General features: G+C 40.7%; 1 protein-coding gene across 1 annotated transcript; it reads right to left on the bottom strand.

Moving 5' to 3' along the window:
• Window positions 1-14769: 14769 nt before the first annotated feature.
• On the bottom strand, window positions 14770-21286 carry Yae1 (YAE1 maturation factor of ABCE1). The gene is made up of 3 exons (NM_001107356.2): window positions 21148-21286; window positions 19589-19710; window positions 14770-17941 (listed from the first exon to the last, which is right to left on the bottom strand). The coding sequence occupies exons 1-3, from the start codon at window positions 21271-21273 to the stop codon at window positions 17527-17529; spliced, it is 663 nt and encodes a 220-aa protein (NP_001100826.1). The 5' UTR covers window positions 21274-21286; the 3' UTR covers window positions 14770-17526.
• Window positions 21287-21695: the final 409 nt, after the last annotated feature.

Here is a 21695-nt window from a genome sequence, read left to right as displayed (position 1 = left end):
ATCAGTTACTACTGTACTTTATTGTGTTCAACCAAATCACCATGTTACAAAAATAGCAAGCTGCCATAATAAAAAATAAGGCTCCTCTATCCAGCACCAGATAGCATCATTTTACTTTCAAGCCTAGAAATTGCACACTTGTATATAAACCAATCGAAGATGAGGATTGAGAGTTCATCTTGGTGGATTTTTCCTTTGATGAATATGAAGTGTCCTTCCTTATCTTTTTTGATGACTTTTAATTGAAAATTGATTTTATTTGATATTAGAATGGCTACTCCAGCTTGCTTCTTCTGACCATTTGCTTGGAAAGTTGTTTTCCAGCCTTTCACTCTGAGGTAGTGTCTGTCTTTGTCTCTGAGGTGTGTTTCCTGTAGGCAACAGAATGCAGGGTCCTCGTTGCGTATCCAGTTTGTTAATCTATGTCTTTTTATTGGGGAGTTGAGGCCATTGATGTTGAGAGATATTAAGGAATAGTGATTATTGCTTCCTGTTATATTCATATTTGGATGTGAGGTTATGTTTGTGTGCTTTCATTCTCTTTGTTTTGTTGCCAAGACGATTAGTTTCTTGCTTCTTCTAGGGTATAGCTTGCCTCCTTATGTTGGGCTTTACCATTTATTATCCTTTGTAGTGCTGGATTTGTAGAAAGATATTGTGTAAATTTGGTTTTGTCATGGTATATCTTGGTTTCTCCATCTATGTTAATTGAGAGTTTTGCAGGATACAGTAACCTGGGCTGGCATTTGTGTTCTCTTAGGGTCTGTATGACATCTGTCCAGGATCTTCTGGCCTTCATAGTTTCTGGCGAAAAGTCTGGTGTGATTCTGATAGGTCTGCCTTTATATGTTACTTGACCTTTTTCCCTTACTGCTTTTAATATTCTTTCTTTATTTTGTGTGTTTGGTGTTTTGACAATTATGTGATGGGAGGTGTTTCTTTTCTGGTCCAATCTATTTGGAGTTCTGTAGGCTTCTTGTATGCCTATGGGTATCTCTTTTTTTAGGTTAGGGAAGTTTTCTTCTATGATTTTGTTGAAGATATTTACTGGTCCTTTGAGCTGGGAGTCTTCACTCTCTTCTATACCTATTATCCTTAGGTTTGATCTTCTCATTGAGTCCTGGATTTCCTGTATGTTTTGGACCAGTAGCTTTTTTCGCTTTACATTATCTTTGACAGTTGAGTCAATGATTTCTATGGAATCTTCTGCTCCCGAGATTCTCTCTTCCATCTCTTGTATTCTGTTGGTTAAGCTTGTATCTACAGCTCCTTGTCTTTTCTTTTGATTTTCTATGTCCAGGGTTGTTTCCATGTGTTCTTTCTTGATTGCTTCTATTTCCATTTTTAATTCCTTCAACTGTTTGATTGTGTTTTCCTGGAATTCTTTCAGGGATTTTTGCGATTCCTCTCTGTAGGCTTCTACTTGTTCTCTAAGGGAGTTCTTTATGTCTTTCTTGAAGTCCTCCAGCATCATGATCAAATATGATTTTGAAACTAGATCTTGCTTTTCTGGTGTGTTTGGATATTCCGTGTTTGCTTTGGTGGGAGAATTGGGCTCCGATGATGCCATGTAGTCTTGGTTTCTGTTGCTTGGGTTCCTGCGCTTGCCTCTCGCCATCAGATTATCTCTAGTGTTACTTTGTTCTGCTATTTCTGACCGTGGCTAAACTGTCCTATAAGCCTGTGTGTCAGGAGTGCTGTAGACCTGTTTTCCTGTTTTCTTTCAGCCAGTTATGGGGACAGTGTTCTGCTTTCCGGCGTGTAGTTTTTCCTCTCTACAGGTCTTCAGTTGTTCCTGTGGGCCTGTTTCTTGAGTTCACCAGGCAGGTTTCTTGCAGCAGAAAAGTTGGTCTTACCTGTGGTCCCGAGGCTCACGTTTGCTCGTGGGGTACTGCCTAAGTCCTCTCCACGGCGGCAGCAACCGGGAAGATCTGCGCCGCTCTTTCCGAGAGCCTCCGTGCACCAGGGTTCCAGATGATGTTTGGTGTTTTCCTCTGGCGTCTGGATGTGCACAGAGTGCAGTCTCTTCTGGTTTCCCAGGCGTGTGTGCCTCTCTGAAGGTTTAGCTCTCCCTCCCACGGGATTTGGGTGCAGAGAACTGTTTATCCAGTCTGTTTCCTTCAGGTTCCGGTGGTGTCTCAGGAGCAGGGGTCCTGCCGCTCCTGGGCCCTCCCCTACGGGAACCCAGAGGCCTTATACAGTTGCCTCTTGGGCCAGGGATGTGGGCAGGGGTGGGCAGTGTTGGTGGTCTCCTCCGCTCTGCAGCCTCAGGAGTGCCCACCTGATCAGGCGGTGAGGTCTCTCTCCCACGGGGTTTGGGAGCAGAGAGCTGCTGCGGGCCGGGATCCGCGGGTGTGGGACTTCCCGCCAGTCAACATCTTGATCTTGGACTCCTAGTCCTTAGAGCTTTGGGGAAAATGTATGTCTATTGTGTATACCACACAAACAAGTGTGTGTGTTTGGGAGGTCACAGCAAAACTGTGGAATGACTGCAAAAATAAGAAGGAGTGAGGAGGGACAGCTGAGAACAGAGTGCCGCCATCCTCTGTGGGAAGCAGCCATGTGCACAGTTTTGTAAGACTGCAGGGTTTTAGACAGCTCTTTTGGAGTGCAGTAGATAGAGATTCATTCTGATGATTGTCTGTAAAATAGAGATAACTTCCTATGATCCTATGAGAAGAATATAGTCCTTCTGAAGCCGCTAACCTGTGCTTGATGTATTTTCAAGTGTTCAATACGTACCTTTTCTTTCCTTTTTACATTTTACTTCATTTCAGGAAATCTCTAAAATTAGTGTTAATAATGATGATTTGCTTAAAGAATCTCTGCAGATGAAGAGACAGGTAAGGCATGCACTGCTTTTGCTGAGAACCTGAGTTTGATTCCCAGCATTTGAGTCAGGCAGTTCACAACTGCCTCTAACTAGCTAGCTACAGAGGCCTTTGGCCTCTGAGAGTGCCTGTTCTCACCTGCACATCCCTACACACACACACACACACACACAGACACACACACACACACACACACACAGACAACATACACACATACATACACACACATACATACACACTCACACACACACACAGAGACAACACACACACAGAGAGACAACACACACACAGAGACAACATACACACACACAGAGACAACATACACACACAGAGACAACACACTCACACACACACATACACACACTCACACACACAGAGACAACACACACAGACAATATATACACACACACACAGACAACACACACACACAGACAACACACACACAGTTAAAATTTGTAAAAATCTTTAAAAGTATCTCTAGTAATTAAAATGATTAACATTTGAGTTAAGCTGGCTATCTTAACTATATTAGCCTGACATATTGTATTAATGCAGAGGCTTAATAAATATTTAATATACAAAATACTTAAATCTTTAGTATTAGTCAATAATCACTGATCTATATAAATATATGACTTTCTTGCTTATGGGACTATATAGAAATCACATTAGGTTTACTCTGAATTTCTGTTTTTACAATCACAAACCACAAATCAGAACACATCCATCTTCCACCAGGTGCTTTCCCTGTCTGAGTCATAAGGTTTGGTGAGGGACTTTTAGTGAGTCATGTTGAGTCTGTGGTGGTAAGCGACCTTGGCCTTGGTCTTGCCTGTAAGTGCTACTTCCTGAAATATGACTTCACTTCCAGGGCAGGCTGACTGGTCACAGTGGCTTGGTGATGCGCTTTCCTGGGAGTTTCCTTTAATAGGCCTCCTGGGAAACAGGAACTTGTCTGGTAATGGAGACATTGGGCACTTAAGTAAATTGCCTTTAATTATGGAAAACATAAACACTTGAAATAGAGTAAGTGATCAAAATGAATGGCCCCCTGTTAGCAGTAGCTAAGAGGAATGTACATTTAAACACAGAAGCTCAGCCTCTCTCACTGTCCATCAGGTCCTTTTTAGACTCCCTCCAAACATCACGTGTCCTCCACGGGTCTTGCTTCAGCGTGTGTCTGTGTTAGTCGACATCACTCTGCCAATCAGCCTGAATCTGAGGAAGTGGCAAGAAACTGCAGCACACCATCAGTGTTTTTTTGGCCCATTTCTCTTTATGGGGCCCCAACAAATAGAGCTCAGCTACACAGTGTAAGGTGGACCAACACATGTGTGCTGCTAGCAAAGACTCCCTCATCATGTGTCCTTTCATGTGCTGGTTTGAGTAGAATAGCCTTTCTTCTGTGTCTGCTTCAGGAAAACACCCCTTCACGTGTTTGTCCCAGCAAAGCACCATGCAACTGACTTTCCATAGAAACCTTAAGTTTCCACTTCAGGTGGGTTTCTTCTTCTCTTGCTTGATTGTTACCTTATCTGTACAGGACAGTTTTAAGTTTTATAAGGATTACAGATTGGTATAGCTACTTTGTAAATTGATAAGATTTTTGAAGAATTTTCAAAAATCTAAAAAATCTTTTTAGCATTCCTTCTAGGCTTCATCCCTGGCAATAGACAGGTATGCCTGACTCACTATAAAAGGTGCTGTTTTCCCTCTCCTCACTCTCTTACCCCCCTTACTCTCTTACCCTTTCTGTCCCTTCTCTCCCCACTCCCCTACCCCCTCTCTCCACATGTTCCTGGCTGGCTTCTCCCTCTCTCTCCCTCCGCCACCCTCTGCCTTTCTCTACCGCTACTCCCTCAACTCCATTCCTCATGCCCTAAATAAACTCTGTTCTAGACTATATCTGTGGTATGGCTGGTACCTCAGGGGAGGGAATGACTCAGCATGGGTCCACACAGGTACCTCTACCAACCATATCCTGGTTCTTTCCTTCTTGATTATAAAAGACAACAAATCTACTATGTGACAAATCTATACCATTCTGTGACACATAGGACTCAACACCCACTCCTCAGAGTAGTTTGCAGTCATGTGCATTGCTGCTCTATTCAAATAACCAGGGAATGGAAGTGATATGCTTGCCCTTCAACACATAAATGGATATTAAAGTACTACATTTGCACTATGGAATACTATTTAGTGGTCAAGAAAAACAAAATTACAAAATTTACGTGTAACTAGATGAACCTAGAAAAGATTGTATTGGGGGCTGGGGATTTAGCTCAGTGGTAGAGTGCTTACCTAGGAAGCGCAAGGCCCTGGGTTCGGTCCCCAGCTCCGAAAAAAAAAAAGAACCAAAAAAAAAAAAAAAAGAAAAGATTGTATTGAATGAGGCGACCTAGACTGAAAAGGAGCAAAGGTGCATGTTCTTTCTGATCTGCAGTTCTAGGTCCATATCTTCAGATGTTGATTATATGACATGGAGTAACCACAGAAGCAGGGAATGTATAAAGGGATCATAAATGGGACAGGGGCTTGAGAAGGGGACAGCAAGACACCAGGAATTATAATGGGGAGTGTAATAAATGGGAAAGGGGACTGAGTCCAACTGAGGAGGAAGGGGGTCAATACAGAAAGAGAAGCAGGGTGAGGGACAAATAACACCAAGGTTATTTGGTAAACCCTCAAGAAGTAGTGCTACCTTACATGTGCCCTGTTTTCTTTCTTTTTCCTTCCTTCCTTCCTTCTTTCTCTTTTCTTCCTTCCTTTCTTTCTTTCTTTCTTTCTTTCTTTCTTTCTTTCTTTCTTTCTTTCTTTCTTCTAATCTGTCTATCTTCTGTCTGCCGTTAGGAATACATGTCAACCTGATTTGCGGGGAAATGGGAAAGTAATTGGGAAAGAAGAAAGGGAGAGGTAAAAGTGATGAAATTCTACTTCAATTCAAACCATATTCAAGTTTTTTAATTAAAAAATTCTTAGGCAAAAGCTGTGATTATGAAGGGTGACTGAATGATTAGAACTTCATAGATGTGGAGATTTGACAATGCTGCAAAATCAGAGTTAAATCATTTTGGACCAACATAGGCCCTTCCTTAACCATTTCTCCCCCTCTATTGCATGTGAGCTGATATCTTTGTGAACATCAGGTAAAAATTTTGCAATGTACAAATAGGCCCCCCTAATTTTCACCAACCAAAAGTCTAAAAATGCTGACACACAGCATCCAAGGCCAATCCAGATTTCTTCCCTATTGGCTGTAGCCCACCTGCCTGATGTTTCCAACACTGCTTTAAAAGGGTCTTGATTTCTGACTTTCTTTTTCTGTTACTATAAAACTGCTGCCACATGGGAACATGGAATTGAGGGTAACCTGAATCTGAGTTCTCAGACCATGAGAATATCTTACCTAGGTCTTTGAGGTGAGGACTGTGTTTTTTGCATCGATAATTATGGCGCCCAACACGGAGCCCCAAGAATAATTCCCTTTTCACTAGAGTTATCACCTGGATGGACACCAGTCACCAGGAGAATGACCCCTGTGTCCCAACCATAAAATGCTGTTTCCTCTGGTGGGTTTTAACTTCTGGAGCTCAGACATACTGAGTTTTGGTCACAGATCCATTTGTGGTCATTCACAGCCTATTATGTAAAATTGTATTGTTGGATCCTTGTTCTTCTATTTACTCCCTTTGGCTTGCTTTCAAAAATTTGGGTTAAGGTATCTGTTTTGTTTGCTTTCAAGAATTTTTTTCTTTTAGCACTTTAACTGTGTTTTGGCTTCTGGCTGTTTTGTTTGTTAATTGGCTGGCAGTTTTTTACTTTGGACATTCCTCCCATATCTTATCTAAGAAAAGGGGAAATGTTTGAAGAAAAGCAAATTTAATATTCAGCCAGTGGTCAGTTTTATGTTTGATAAATATGTTAATTCAACTTGCAAGTATTAAGAAAAAAGGGGGAGATGGTCAAAGAGAACGTGGATTTATGTTTCCCTCAATGGGGAGCAGCTGTGATCTCTAAATTGGTTTATTTTGCAGTGTTTAACTGGAAGTGCTAGGCAATAAAATCCCCACCCTCACACACATAAATTAGCAGCCAACTTTAATTGGAATTTAAAATTATCTTTAAAAAAGTAAAAAGAAAATTGGTAAATTACAAAAATTTATAGGGATGTGGTATATATATTTATTCTACAAGTTCTGTCCCTCTAGAGAACCCTGACTAATACAGAGGTGATTCTCCAAATGCCCTAAGCTGTTCTCTTGCTTCTAGCCAAAGACAGCAGCCAAAGACCAAGTGGAGAGCTATGTACCTCAAGGCATTGCCTTCTTCAATGACATACTTACCCCAACAAGGCTTAATCCTTTTCAAATAATGCCACTCTTGAACGATTAAACATTCAAATATATGAGGCTATGAAGACAATTCTTATTCAAACCACCACAATATTAATTAAAAAATATTTAATTGGTATTACTCTGTGGAATAATACTCCAAGAAACCATAGGTTGACAAATAAAAAGCCTAGTGCCTGGTGTGGGATAACTTCCCTTAAGTTACTGGTCAGGGATGTCTTGGAGACCTCCAAAACAATAGAAGCTATTGCTTTTGCTCTTGATTGCCCACCAAAACTTGATGGTAAGATCCTATTTCTGGAGACACCATACTCATTGGTGGTAATGATCATGGAGTATTCTCTTTTGCTGGGGTGATTTCATAGTACCAGATTGTGCTATGCAAGCTACTGGGACCTGGGGCTTCAACTACCGTCTTACCTAGCTCTGAGTTACAGCAATAACCCAGATGGTAAGAAACACACATGGATGCAGTAGTGGCACAAATGTAACAGGAATAACCAATTGCTTATTTAAGGCCTGTTCTACATGAGGAAATAGTTACCTGGTATATAATTTTTGCCAAGAACCCATAATTGGAGAATCCATAGGCTCCAGGGCTGAACTTATAACTATCACTTCTGCTAAGTATATCAAACCACCCTCCAAATTAGTATCTCTATATTATAGATTGCTGCAGTCTCAGACCCCATCAAAGAAGTTTCATTATGCATGAGGGCAATTAATGAAGACATTCAGAACTGGCCATAGTACATTTTGCCAGGTGAAGCATCTCATTGGTTTGATCTTGAACTCCTGAACCTCTCTCCTGCTTCTACTTTGCAAGTACTAGGATTATAGGAACATGCCACCACTCCAAAATCACCTTTATTGTGGTTTAGAATTGGAGGTTTCAACCCATGGTCAGTAGATTTTTTGTCTTATTTTGGTCTGATGTAGGGCAGAATGTTATGTGGTGGAAGAAGAGAATGACAGAGAAAAATTGTTCAAAGTATGGCTGGGAAAGTGGGGTTGGAGCTTAGCTGCCTATCATAGTGGAGTCCGGGGAGCAGCAACTCAGAGCAAGTGATTTTTGATGTCTGCGTATTTCCTTCAAGCAAATGCTTCCAGGAACATAGATTCCTCCCACTATGTCCCATCTTCTAAATAGTCTATCAGATAGTACTTAGATGTTGAGGTCCAAATGATTTTTACATTTGGGAGACATTTGTGACCCAAACAATAACACCATTAACTTTTAAGACATAAACTTAAGATTTTGATGTAATTGAAAAAAAAACAAAAAAACCACAACCCAAAACTCTTCCTAACTCCTGATTCAATATTTTAAAGTAAATGTGTTTGCTTTTCTTCCAGATCATCCTAGGCAAGCTTTGAACTCAAGACCTCTTGCCTCCCATTCTTGAGTTTTGGTATACAGGCATGAGCCATTAATACTGGCCTTTCTTCCCTTACTATAAAAACAGTGCATTAAAGTTCATTCTGATAAACCAAGCCCTATAATCTCACTACACTACAGGGTGACCATATTTGAGAATGGTCGAGATTTATCTACAAAATACACATAAAGCATTGGACATAAAGCATCTATGTTCCTATATAACATTTTACAGTGACTTATATTTAAATGTATACCCCAAACTTTTTGTTTCTATTATTGCTGTAATGATAACTTGTAATGTGTATCTGTAGCATTTCATCTGGTATAGGTTATAACAATACTTTTTTGAGACTTTTTTTTTTCATATCTGTCCTAAGCTGGCCCCAAACTTATAATCCTACTGCTCCAGACTAATAATTTTTAAATTGCTGATCTCTTAGTGTGTTTTTCCATTATAGGGAACATGATAACAAATTATATTTGTTCTAATATTTTAAATCTCTTAATTACTCCCTTCAACCTAATTCCCAGAGTTAGGATTTCTCAGCAAATGTATTATTACTTCTGGTTCAATACATATTCTTCCACACCAAATTAAAAAAAAAAACATTGATTTCTAGAATGTTCTTTTGTCCCCTTCTCTAGTCATTCTTGTCACCAATATACATTGATGCAGGATATTTGAACTGTGAATCCCAACACTGTGCTATGTATTGGAAAAACCTGTTTCTAGTTGTGGTATGGCTCAGTCCACACACCTTTAATCCAAGAGCTTTCTGTTTACAGTAAACAGGATAGATCAAGAGTAGAGCAAGTAACCAGTTGACAAGAAAAAAAAAATGGGACGAAACCATAGAGAATCAGAGGGAGTCAGGAATTAGGGTAGAGAGACGTACAGGAAGTAGAAGGTGGACATTCAGTTTGAGGGTTTTTTGAGAAGGTGCAGAGAGCTTTCCTTTCCTTTTGGGACGCTGGCAGAGGAGGAACGTCAGCTGGGTGCTTTCTCTGCCTCTCTGCGCTGGCTTTGACTGCATCTGGCTCCCGAGTTTTTATTGGTAAAATCAAATGTTTGAGATTTGGTTAAAAACAACAAACAATACTCTCTATCATCAACAGCTTCTTTTGTCCAACTTTCTTGAATTATTCCTTGGTTGCACACTTGAGATAAAGCAGCCTGTGACATGGCCAAAAGTGTCATGTTCACCTTGGAGAGACAGAGGCCTCAGAGCCCCTAAGAAAACCGCACCCTGCCTCTGCTGCTGCCAACTCTTATGAAGGATGCCTTTGTTCCATAACAGGTACAAATGCTCTTGTAGCTGACAAATATGTGACTTCTGATGGACTTAGTGCCAATTTCTAGACATCAAATGACCCTGATATTGGCACACCAACAACACATTATTTAGCAACTTAATGTACAATAAGTATTTTGCAGTATCTCTGAATAACAAAAAATGTATTTTTCAACATCATAGTATAGTTTTGCATTAAAGGCAAGGGCTGTCAATACTGTTGTCAAACCAATCTCATTTTATTGTAAAATTTTGATAAAATGTTTAAAAATGTATACAGAATCATATGCTTAAACAAAAAGTGTTGGGGTCTACAAGGATGGCCCAGCTGGTAAAGGCACATGTCACTAAGACTGAGGACCTGAGTTTGATCCCCAATCACATATGGTGAGAGAGAAGAAAGCTGACTCCAGCAAGTTGTCCCCTGATCTTCACACTCAGGCCATGGCACCCCATATCCCCAATAAATGTAAGAGAAGAGACTGCTGCGAACAATGTGATTAAAAAAATATACATCAGAGAACATCTATAATGCTGACTGGCAATTTCTAAGTGAACAGCTTGGTTACTGGAAAGACCTATACTTTATGTGGTTGTGGATTTGTTGAGAAATACTAGAGTGGGTGAAAAAAGTTGTCTACTACTACCTTTACATTATAAAAAGTTGTTTGTGTGAGTAAGAGAAAAGTAGGACCAGAATTAGGGAACGTGAGATGGCTTAGACATGTATGAAAACATTGCTCTTGCCCACATGTAGACTCTTTGTGCAAAAAAAAAAAAAAAAAAAAAAAAAAAAAAAAAAAAAAAAACATGTCTTCACACAGTCTCTCTGTGAAGGCTCTATGCTTCGGGGTCTAGCTGTTCCTTTAGGTCTTGGTTTGGGAGAATAAAAGGTACGTTTTTGGAAAGGATCTTGACATAGGTTGGGTACGGGATAATTTTGATACCAGGGCTACGCTAATTTTGATTTAGAAAAACTCTCAACTTAGAAGTAGGCAGACATACTAGTTTTTTGTTTGTTTGTTAATACAGTCCCCCTAAACATTCCCTACTCACCTAATCTTACTAATGATTCAACCATATAGCACAACTTAATCACTAGCTCCGTGTGAGAGAGGGCGCAGGCAAAGGAATGGGGCACAACAAGGTGAACCCGCGCCACCCAGTGGCTGTGTACTAATTCAACAGCTTCTTGAAAACAGACTCCAAAGGCTCTGGCCTTACTCGTGGACAGTGAATTGTATACAAACAACATCTAAGATAGGACAAGAAAATGGAGTATTCCAGAGGTTGAAAGTCTTGGTTCTTTTTGGAAAAAGCAGTCTAACATGGTGTACAAACATCCCCTTTTGGAAACAATTGGTTTTTATGTGTATGTGTGTAGCCTGTTTTTCTTTATAGGTACCATCTCCGTGCATGTGCCACAGATGCCAGAACAGGGTTACTGGATCCCTTAGAGTCAGTTATAGGCAGTTGTGAGCCAACCACATGGGTTCTGAAAACTGAACTTCAATGCTTTGACCATGGAGCTGTGGCTTCAGCCTCTAATAGCCACAGTTTAACTGAGTAGGAATATATAAAAAGCAAGACTCATTATCATAAAACATCAACCAGACTTTAGTTCCTACATATGCTAAACATGATTTGCCACAGCACTTCATAGGTGATCAATATGTTCTCCTTCAAGTGGGAAATGGTATTTTTTTCTTTTTAAAGTGTGTAGCACATTTCTGAGAAACTTTCATTTCTTTTAATTATCATTCACATTATCAAAACAATATTTTATTGTAATAGTGTTTTCTGTGATGGTCAATTCTGTCAGCTTCACTGGGTCTAGAGTCAAGGAAGAGATGTGCCTCTGGGCAGGCCTATGAGGGCATTCCCAAGAATTAATTGGGGGAGAAGACTCCCCAAGAGTAGGTGGCACCCCAGATACAAGTAAGTCTGAAGAAAAAGCAGCATTGCCTGCTTTCACTTCTTATTGGAGACTGCGTTACTAACACCCTGAACTAGCATCAGGACCCAGCTTCTGGAGTGAACTAAAGGCCAGCAGGCTCTTAGAGAATCTTCCAGGTCTCCAGTTGCTGTACCTGGGCCGCCGAGGCAGCCTTTTTAAGTTAGAGCAGCTACCAGCTTCGCAGCCTCTCCAATATGGAGAAAATCACTGGGGGCCTGCCAAGCCCCTATTGTGTAATCTGATACAATGAATCCTTTAATAACATACTTACCATATCAGGGCTGTTTCCTTTGAGAACCTTAGTACAATTGCTTTCGGAGAAGACATGAAATGCAGACAGAAAACTTGGGGAAGAGCGAGCTCCTAGCTCCACTATTAAACACTGCCACTGCTGCCATGTAATTACTTAGTGAGCATCTATCTAGATCACAAACTCATTTTACATTCCAGCTGGGCCATTCGGGAGCTGAGTTTGAGTTGCTCAGCTTGTTCCTTGCCTTACTTTTCTCATCTCTAGCATGGGGCTAATGTATGTCTCTCTGGTGGAGTTTTAGTGAGGATGAAATAAATTAATCTATGTAAAGCTTTTAGAGTAGGGCCTGTGCATATTAACGTTGTATTCACTGTGACTTCTACTGCTGCTCCCTGATAATAAAACCATGTACAAGAATCCTGCTGTAGGTTAAGTATTTATTAAACTGTTTCTATCCAGTTTTGTGTAGTTTCTTTCTGTACTATAATGCCTGAAACTAGTAAATATATTTTTCCATTTTAAATTTACATTACAGTATACTGTTTATTTATCAGTACAACTTTTGGGTGGTACAGCAAAATAAACCTAGACCTCATATATGCTAGGCAAAGGCTCAGCTACTGAGTTACAGTCTGAACTCAGTATAATTCTTGAGGATTGGCTATGCTATTGCTTGATGTTACTATTTATCCTGGTATAAGACGAACCATTTCGGATATGTGGATTTTCATCTTTAACATGGAAAAATAAAATTATCTTTAAAAAACTATGCATGTGTCTGTGTAGCAGGTACATACCATCCTATGGAGGCCAGGTGTAGGCAGGTGCATACCGTCCTATGGAGGCCAGATGTAGGCAGGTGCATACAGTCCTATGGAGGCCAGGTGTAGGCAGGTGCATACAGTCCTATGGAGGCCAGGTGTAGGCATCATACTCTCTAACTGGAGTTACAGATTGTTGTGAGCTGTCATGTGAATACTTGGAACTGACACTAGGCTCTGGGTAGAGCAAGCAGAGCTCTTAAGTGCTGAGTCATTTCTCCAGACCCAGCACCATCCTAAACGAGTATTCTGGAATGCCACGTCCCAAGTCCTATTTTCAGTTAGGCTAAAAGATTCACTCACACTTTCTTCAATCTGTGTATCTCTATACAGTGTACGATGCTAAGTGCTGGGCATTTAACCCTGAATGAATAAGGCACTCTGATGTACTCCGAAGTTGAGGGACACTCCAAGTGATGTGGAGCAAAAACTGGGACAAACCTGAAACCGAAATTGCTGATTGGCATTTTCAGGGTATGATGGACAGGGACACTGTGCTCTGGGCAGGAGCTGAGAAGTAAAAGCAGAGGCTGAGAATAGGCTAGTATGTGCAGAATGACTCCAGTCTTATCTGTAAATAAATGTAAACTGCATGGTGGGAGGAGGCAGCAGGGAAATCTGACTGACAATACTGCTTGGATCCAGAACTGAAACTCAGGCTTTTGGTACACTGGAAAACGGGAACCAGACAAGCCTTTGTCTAATAAACTGTGCCAGGCAGGCAAAGGCCACAAAAGACAGAAGTAGGGCTAGCTTAGAAGTTATGACAGTGAGAGGCTGGTACGAAGGTTAATTAATATGTGATGGAGCCAGGTGTAAAGCCTGAATCCTGGCATTTGGGAGTTAGAGGCAGAATGATCATGAGTTCCAGGCCAGCCTAGGCCACAGTGGCTATTCAAAAACATATTCAGGAATAGGGAGACCTACCACAAATAAAACAAAAAATAAGAATGCAGAAAATAAAAAAACAACAGAATTGAAAAAAATAAGAAGAATCTATTTGAATGAAAGGCCAAGTTCAAAACATTTTGAAGATATAAAAGTACTCAGTGGAATCGAGTACAATGACAAAACAAACAATCCAGTGGAAGATATGGATTCCTAGCTTTGGATGAGCCCAGATCACATTAAGAGAATCAAAACATATACTGCAAAGGGAGTCAGGAAAGAGGAGAAAGGAATCGGCTGTCTGTCTAGACATGCTGTGTTAAGCCACTGACTTTTTTTTTTTTTTTTTTGGTTCTTTTTTTCGGAGCTGGGGACCGAACCCAGGGCCTTGCGCTTCCTAGGCAAGCGCTCTACCACTGAGCTAAATCCCCAACCCCCAAATGTGTAGCCCAGGCTGGCCTCGAACTCGTGATCCTCCTGCCTCTGCCTCCTTCAGCAAATCCTACCGGCGTGCGCCACCACAACCGGCTGTGTTAAGCCACTGAAATAGACGAGAAATTGGCAGGTGTAAGTTTAGCTCTGGAGCCTGGGATAAAGATAAAGATGGGAGCTAAAATGTTTAGTGGGTACTATGGGAGGTGACATCATCTGGTTAGCGTCAAAAACCCAAAAGGGGCCCAAGAATAAGACCTCCAGAGATTTAAAGAATGGACAAAAAGCAAAGTATTGGTAAACTGATAAACTGGTAACTAGGACAAGAACAAAGGCAAGCAAGCAGAAGGACTTACGGGAAGGGGTAGCTAACTGTCTGTGGACAGGCAAGTGGACAACATTTTAGGGATGGGGTAGCTGTGAACTTGCCTAACAGTGATCTTAACAGTGTGAAGAGGGTGTGAGTGGACAGCAAGCATTTGAGGCAGGAGCATCCAACCCTGTAAGTCTGTTAGTCATGAAAGACATCTATGAGAGAGTAGCATGTTCACAACGGGGGTTTGAGATGTCTGGACAGCAAAGTCTTTATTGGTAGGTAGTTTATGAACAGCTTACGCTTATTTCATTTACAAATGAAATTTGGGAATAATTAAAAAAATAAGTTAAAGACTCCAATCTACATACACACATCCATTAACTATTTTCTCCTAGGTCTTAGACTAGAACACAAAGCAATAAGAGCTGTAACCTTACTTTGAATAGTGAGGAGGATCATAATCATAACTTGGCCTTTATCTGGGTTTACCACGAAAGCAGTTAGCAAACAGTGCCGCACAGTTATGTTTTAGTCAAAAATGAGGTTCAGACACAATATGGTCCCATACGGTCCTATCTCTTTGTGACATCATAAGCACCTTATATTTTTTAATATTTGTTCAATGGAACTCCCCGGGGTCATACTTCTCAAAATCCATCCCAACAAGTGGTGCATGGCTGCAAATGATGATGCTTGGAGAGGAATTTAGCTGTCTACTCAGTCTGCAAATCACAATGTGGTGGCCTTAGTAGTTCTAATGACTTACGTGCCAGGAAAGGGTCCCCCTTCCCCATTTGCTTAAAAAGATCTAGCTGTGCCAGTGCCAGAAGTAACTTACTTCAGATGCAATCTCTTGGCCATGAACTTGTCACAGCCGCAGGGCACTCTTGCCTTCCCCTTTACATTCACTAGGGCCTTTTCATGAGACCTGGATGGCTCAGCATGGAAAGCAAGGCCGAGTCAAGTAGTTTCCATTACTGTTTCTGGTTGATCATACCATCTGTAGTCCAGGAGCTACTTAGAGCTTTGGAAAAGCAAGAGTTCCCGCCTTTTGTGTGTGGTGTATGGGTATACGTCTTTGCATGCATACACAGAGGATAGAGGGCATCAGAGGTCCTCTTAGCAATCTCTATGTTGTAGAAATTATGTCTCAAGAGTTTTTATGTTGCCTTAGACCATTTTTTAATATAAAAACTACACATAATTTTCATATTTATAATAAGACTTAAACAGTATAAAAGCTGGGCAGTTGATTATCTTCTATGTTAGAATTTATTTATCGAAAACCCTGAGTTATTTATTAGGTCTTATTTGGGCTGCTTTTAACTTCAATCGGCCAGTCCTCAGGACCGAGCTTTTTTGCTCTCTCCTTCCCCTCACGGTTCTCTTCCAACACCAAGCCCGTGAAACCTAAACCCCATTTATGTTTCTTCTGCCCAGATATTGGCATCTTTATTTACCAATCAGATAACTTGAGGGCAGGGTAACTCGGCATTCTATAGACTCTCTCTGGGGCAAGCCAGCATGTACCTGCAATTCTTCATTATGTATGGGGTTAATGTATGCTTGGGACCATATTTAACTTTTAAGTGGATATTGGGTGTGTAGCAAATGCTTTTAACCACTGAACCACCTCTCTAGCTCCCCCAGCTAATACCTGACTTCATGTTCTGTGACTTTTAGTGTTAGGGCACTTTATGCAATTAATGACGGCAAGGGGTCATCTATTTAGGGAATCTTATCAGGGTATGTCTAGATAAAACCTCAAAATTTATTACTCTCAAATCTTAGAATGGTTACACTGTTGGAGATGACTATGTCTATGGAAAATGCAGTATAGAGCAACACTGACACTTTAAAGACTTCTGTGGGTTTGAGATTTCAATATGGAAACTGATCATGAGGTCCTAGGTTCAAAGCCAAGGACCACAAAGTTTCAAAATAAAAACCCAGCCATCAAATGTTTCTTTGATTCTTAAAGCATGTATTAGTTTACCTACAAAACTATTTCAAATTTTGCTACTCCAATTTCTTAATGTTCTGTGCATTTTAAACAGGGACTTAAGAAACTTGCAGAACATATTGTTCCTTTACAAGGTTCTCCAGCCAGTCTCTCATGAATGCATCTTTCAGCACAGCTAAATACTGGCTAGATAGCAACCGATGCTGTCAGTAAGGGACAATTATCTGGGCTGCTCTCAAGTCAGGCATTTCATAATAACTGCAGGTGGGAAAAAGTGATGAAAAATCTCCTTTCCTGATCCTGGGTCATGGAACAAAAATCTCATTGTGACTCTGTCTATTCTAGATTATATATTTCGTGTCAAAGCAGTAATGTTTTTTTAAATTCTAATGTAAATAACAAGCAAAGTTGCAGTTCAGACAGAAATAGCTTGTCACATTTTGAGAAAATATGGCCAAGTCCTCATTACCTAGAAAACTAAGTAGTTCCTTTTCTTTACAGTTTAGTACAAACTATATTTTTTTCTATTTTTCATGAAATTCAACAACTTTAGCTAATATGTAAATAAGGTGTTTTAGTACTTTGCTTTTTATTATTCATTCAATGACATAAATATTGTGTCAGTTTCTACAGTCTCTTGACTTTAACGTATAGCTATCTATAGATCTGCTTCTACTTATCTATGCTAGCCTTCAGGTTGTTTCTGGCAACTCTGGCTTACTTGCTGGTGAAGAGGTCCCAAACCACCCAATTCCAACAAAACCAGAAAGCAACATTAGGTTTTTTTTCTTGTTCTAAAATGTTTGGTTCTTGTTAGTACAAAAACGACTGATTTTGATTAGAAATTTGAAAATGACAATGAGGATTACTGAGTGTATCTAAAACTAGACAATTTACCAATGACAAAGACAAATGTCATTTCATTTACTAGTGTTAATTCCACACAGGAATTAATCAATCAGTGGTTACCTTATCTAGAACACAATGCTCTAAGTAATACTCCGAGCATTACTTCCTCTGGAAAGGGGGAGATAATTTTACAGTTGTCTCAGGTGCTGTAATATGTCTACTGATATTCCCAGCTGTTTCACCAAGTTGGATGTCTGTTCCAGAATCCAAGTGAGGCTTGGCTTTTCCAAATGCGCATGCTCTTGTGTTCTGCAACATTCTGGATGTGAACAATCCATCCCATTCGGACTCCTGTCAGCATCTGTGCTAATGTCAGCACTAGTGTCACCTCTTGCTTCAACAGCTTTCTCAGGCGGGACTACATGACAAAGGTCCAGATCCTCAATGGAGTCCAATAAATCTGTAATGTGTGGCGGTGACGTAACTGATTTCAGATGTTTGATCACACACTCTTCACACTGGCCAACTGCATCCAGAAGGTTATTTATCTTGCCAATCAGCGTTGAACTATTACCATGAAGGTGACACCAGGAAAGCAAAGCGCTGAGGGGAATATAGGAACAAGAGTTAAATAGGAAAAAAACGAGTCACAGGCATTCAGAGTACTAAATACTACACGCCTTTCTTCGAGACCGTACCATGCAGAGATACTGAACTGATAATGCATGTCAAAATTAAGAAGTGATGATGTAAATAACACTGAAGTTTAGACTCAGTATATCTTAATATGTTAATCACTAGACTTAATATTATAGACGATTTTAAAGAATATCCCTTCATAGCACTGTATTTTTATTTTAAGATTCATTTATTTTAGGTATGTTACCAAGTGGTTGCTGGGAATTGAACTCAGGACCTCTGGAAGAGCAGTCAGTGCTGTTAACCACTGAGCTCTCTCCAGCCCCATCTATTTTTATTTTACATTTTCTTGGCCATGTAACTTATGTGCAGTAAGATATTACTTATAGAAAGAACAAAAAAAGTTTCTTATTTTTCTTTCCTTTTAAAATAGAAAACCTAGACTTGTTAAATTATTAAAGACAAAAAAACATTATCCGGAGTATTTTAGAGTTCGACCTGGGCAACAGCTTACTTTGTCAATGTGACCTCAAGTCACTGTTTTTATCTTGGCACTACTCAGTATTTAGCCTAAGGCATCAGGTAGTTGAAGCAAGCGTCCTAACCCTGACCTATAGCACCAGCCCCACTTTCTTCTTTAAGGATATCAAACAGCTTCTAAATCAGTCATTCTAAATTCGTCACACATTAGAATCACCAACAGAGTTTTAATATTCTTGAAAAGTGTTAAGAATTTGACTCCTAATATATTTCATTATTTTTGTTACTTTTCTAGTAGACCCACCTTCCTCCCTGCTTTTTCATATAATATAATAAAAAAACAACAGTTCTTTCTTTTCTCTTTTCGGTGGGTACTGAACCCAGGGCTGTGTGCATGCTGAGCAAACACCTGAGTTACAACCCTCTTTGAAAATGCCATAGACGTAAAGTGTCAATGGATGCGAAACACTGGGCAGTAAGCTTCCTAAGGTCATAAACATGAAGTGAAGATGAACTCCTGGCCATCTTCCTCTTGTTCTAAACAATACACTCTACTGAATTTTCTAAAAGTCTCAACAAAATTTAAAACTTTTTTTTCCTTTTAAATGTAATTCTTTGCAGTATTTTATTTCTTTATAAGGATAGTCTAAAAAGTATCCCCATCAAAGAGGCCTGCCCAACTCTTAGTCACCATGTGTGCCTGACCTTTGGCTCTAGTTTCTGCCATTATTGCTATGGTATCCTACAGGTATTTAAAGTTCAGGACTCAAATAGGACCTCTTTCTATTAGTAAATATGGCTTTCCCCACGGACTTCTAGCTGACAGACCTTCCATACTGTACTCTACTACATGTGCAGGAAAAACAGCTTTATTTAGAAGCTGAAAACTCCATCATGAGTGATTAGTGCTAGTCTAAATGGCACAAAGGGAACGCATTAGGCACACCTATTAAAATGGATGAACTGACAACAACTCTTAGAAAACTTTTTGAAAGTATCTTATGCTCTGAAGTCATGTATTTAACATCAGGAAAAACACTTTTAAACGTTTTATTTTTACATATTACCTACATTAAAAACCACCATTAGAACCGAGGCTAAACGATTCATCACTTAAGATTTTAAAATTACCTCAATGTTCCCCTGAGTAGTCCGTAGTTTAAAATGACATCGGCACCCTCTTTATAGCCTTGATTGAAGCCCTGTTGAAGGGTTACTGCTTTGCCAGCATCTATCCCATCTCTGTAACCTTCCTAAAAGTAAGGAACCAGTTGTAACGGATGCCAAGGAAACCTTTTCAGGAAAAGCACAGAACCAATTTTGAAAACAAACTTAGGTTTTGATTATGTTAACTGAATTACGATGTGGCAGAGACATAAATAAATCCAAAGCAGAATGTTTCTCCCGAAACCTTATTATTGGTTTATCCTTCCTTATCAAGTTTTATTTTTTAAAAATCTTACTTCCAGGCTGGCCTGGAACTCATTATCCCACTGCCTCACCCTCCTAAGTGATGACAGGCGTTATGACTCCATGTCACATGCTCAACTCACTTTGGAAACCTAGGGTTATTGTGCAAACATTAAACATTAGTTGTTAGGGAATTTTTAAAAACCGTGTTAGAAAAGTCTTCACAAAAATGGAAAAACTGCATGTCTAGTCTCTGGATAACTGGTTAGAACAGGGCAGTTAAGGAGGCTGGCAAGGCCAGGAAGAGGGAACTATTTTAGGAGCAGTGCAGAGGAAGTCTGATTTTAGAAATCTAATCGGAACTGTGGAGTAGAGATTTGTCCCCTTATTATTGGTTTAGCCCCAGACGCCTAAGGCATTTTTGTAATGACATGATGGTTGCTGGACTCAACAAATATTAACTTACTGGAACATTAAAGTAGGGTAGTCACAACTGCCCCTTTAAAAGGGTAATTTAATGGCTAATATACTGGGTAGATGCAGTGCTTATCTTTTGACTATTTACGTAACGTATGTTTACCTATTTTTCTGGAGGGAGGCATTTATTTACTTGCATGCCATAGCTTGAGTGTGAAGGTCAGAAAGTAACTTCCAGAAACCCATTCTGTCCTTCCACGATGTGGGTTTCAGGGATCGAACGCAGATCGTTATACTCTGAATCCACTTCTATGTGGAGACAGATCTTAGCAAGTAGTTAGTTCTCACCCAGAAAAAGCACCGATTCTCCCCAGATATTATTAAGAGAGTTTTAATGAGTGTTGAGACAGGTCCGGATCGAATAACGAATTTAACATAAAAACGGAACAGTATTCCCTTCTCTACCTTCCCCTTACCGTCACAGTTCACCTTTCTCAAGCCTTTGTAACACCACGCCTAACTTTGGACTCTCCACCCACTGAACACCTGCGAATCTGCTAGTGAGTGTGTATTTCTCCTCATCTCTTTTTCTCCCCAAACTGCAAACTCTTGAAGGACTGAATAAAGTTCACGTTAGTTGGTCAGTGTCTCTACTCCAAACCCAGCAGGGACTCCGAAAGAACGCGCTTGTTTAAAAGTTATCAACAACCAGAAAATCCTAAGACTGGGGCGACGTTGGGGAGCGCTCGGTCAGAGAGCCGCACTCGTCCGCCCAGGCTTCGGTCAGCGTGCCCCTGCCCGGGGGAGCCTGTGTCCCTCGTGGGAGTCCCTTTTCCCGTGCGTCCCGGGCCCCGCCCATTTACTTGGACTCGTTTCCTCATGTGATCCTGCCATTCCCGCTGCACTAACAGAGATTCGTCTGCTTCCTCATCAAACACGTCCTGGTCTCCAGGGCTGGGGATCTCGGGAGTCGCTCGAAACCAAGACATTGCCAGGAACACCACGAGTCCGGGGCCACCGGAAACGCAGGCAAGTGCTTCCGGTTCGGGGGGCGGGAGGAAAGGGCTTAGGCGTGGGACGAAGGGGCGTGTGCGGCTCCCTGGGCAGCCAGGCGTCTAGGGGCTGGGTCTCCTCCTATGCGTCTGGGTGGGGCGGCGGGGAACGGGGTGGGGGCTGGAAGCTAAGTCCCATCATTCCAGGGTTGAGACTCAGTTTCTGCGAGTGCTGAAGTCATTGGACACCCACGTGCAGCCAAGAACATTAGAATATGAAAGCTGATTCTAGTATCAATTTGAGATTGAGTAATGCGAACACATTTGTAAAACCTGACGTCTCCTCAGTGATTATGACACTTCAGGAATGTGGCTCAAGCATTAGCAACTCCTGGCTCAGAGTACATGTTGAACTGAAT

This window comes from Rattus norvegicus, chromosome 17 (genome assembly GCF_036323735.1).
Source record: "Rattus norvegicus strain BN/NHsdMcwi chromosome 17, GRCr8, whole genome shotgun sequence".
NCBI classification, from domain to species: Eukaryota; Metazoa; Chordata; class Mammalia; order Rodentia; family Muridae; genus Rattus; species Rattus norvegicus.
Note: the sequence above shows the minus strand (reverse complement) of the source record. Positions and strands in the feature narration are given on the sequence as shown.

Bases quoted from the DNA above. Each gene is read 5' to 3' on its own strand.
- Yae1 (NM_001107356.2), bottom strand. From the start codon at position 21,273: ATGTCTTGGTTTCGAGCGACTCCCGAGATCCCCAGCCCTGGAGACCAG. The intron at 19,711-21,147 runs GTAAATGGGCGG...CCTTACTTTTAG, and splicing joins ACATGAGGAAACGAGTCCAA to GAAGGTTACAGAGATGGGAT. The intron at 17,942-19,588 runs GTAATTTTAAAA...TATTCCCCTCAG, and splicing joins CTACTCAGGGGAACATTGAG to CGCTTTGCTTTCCTGGTGTC.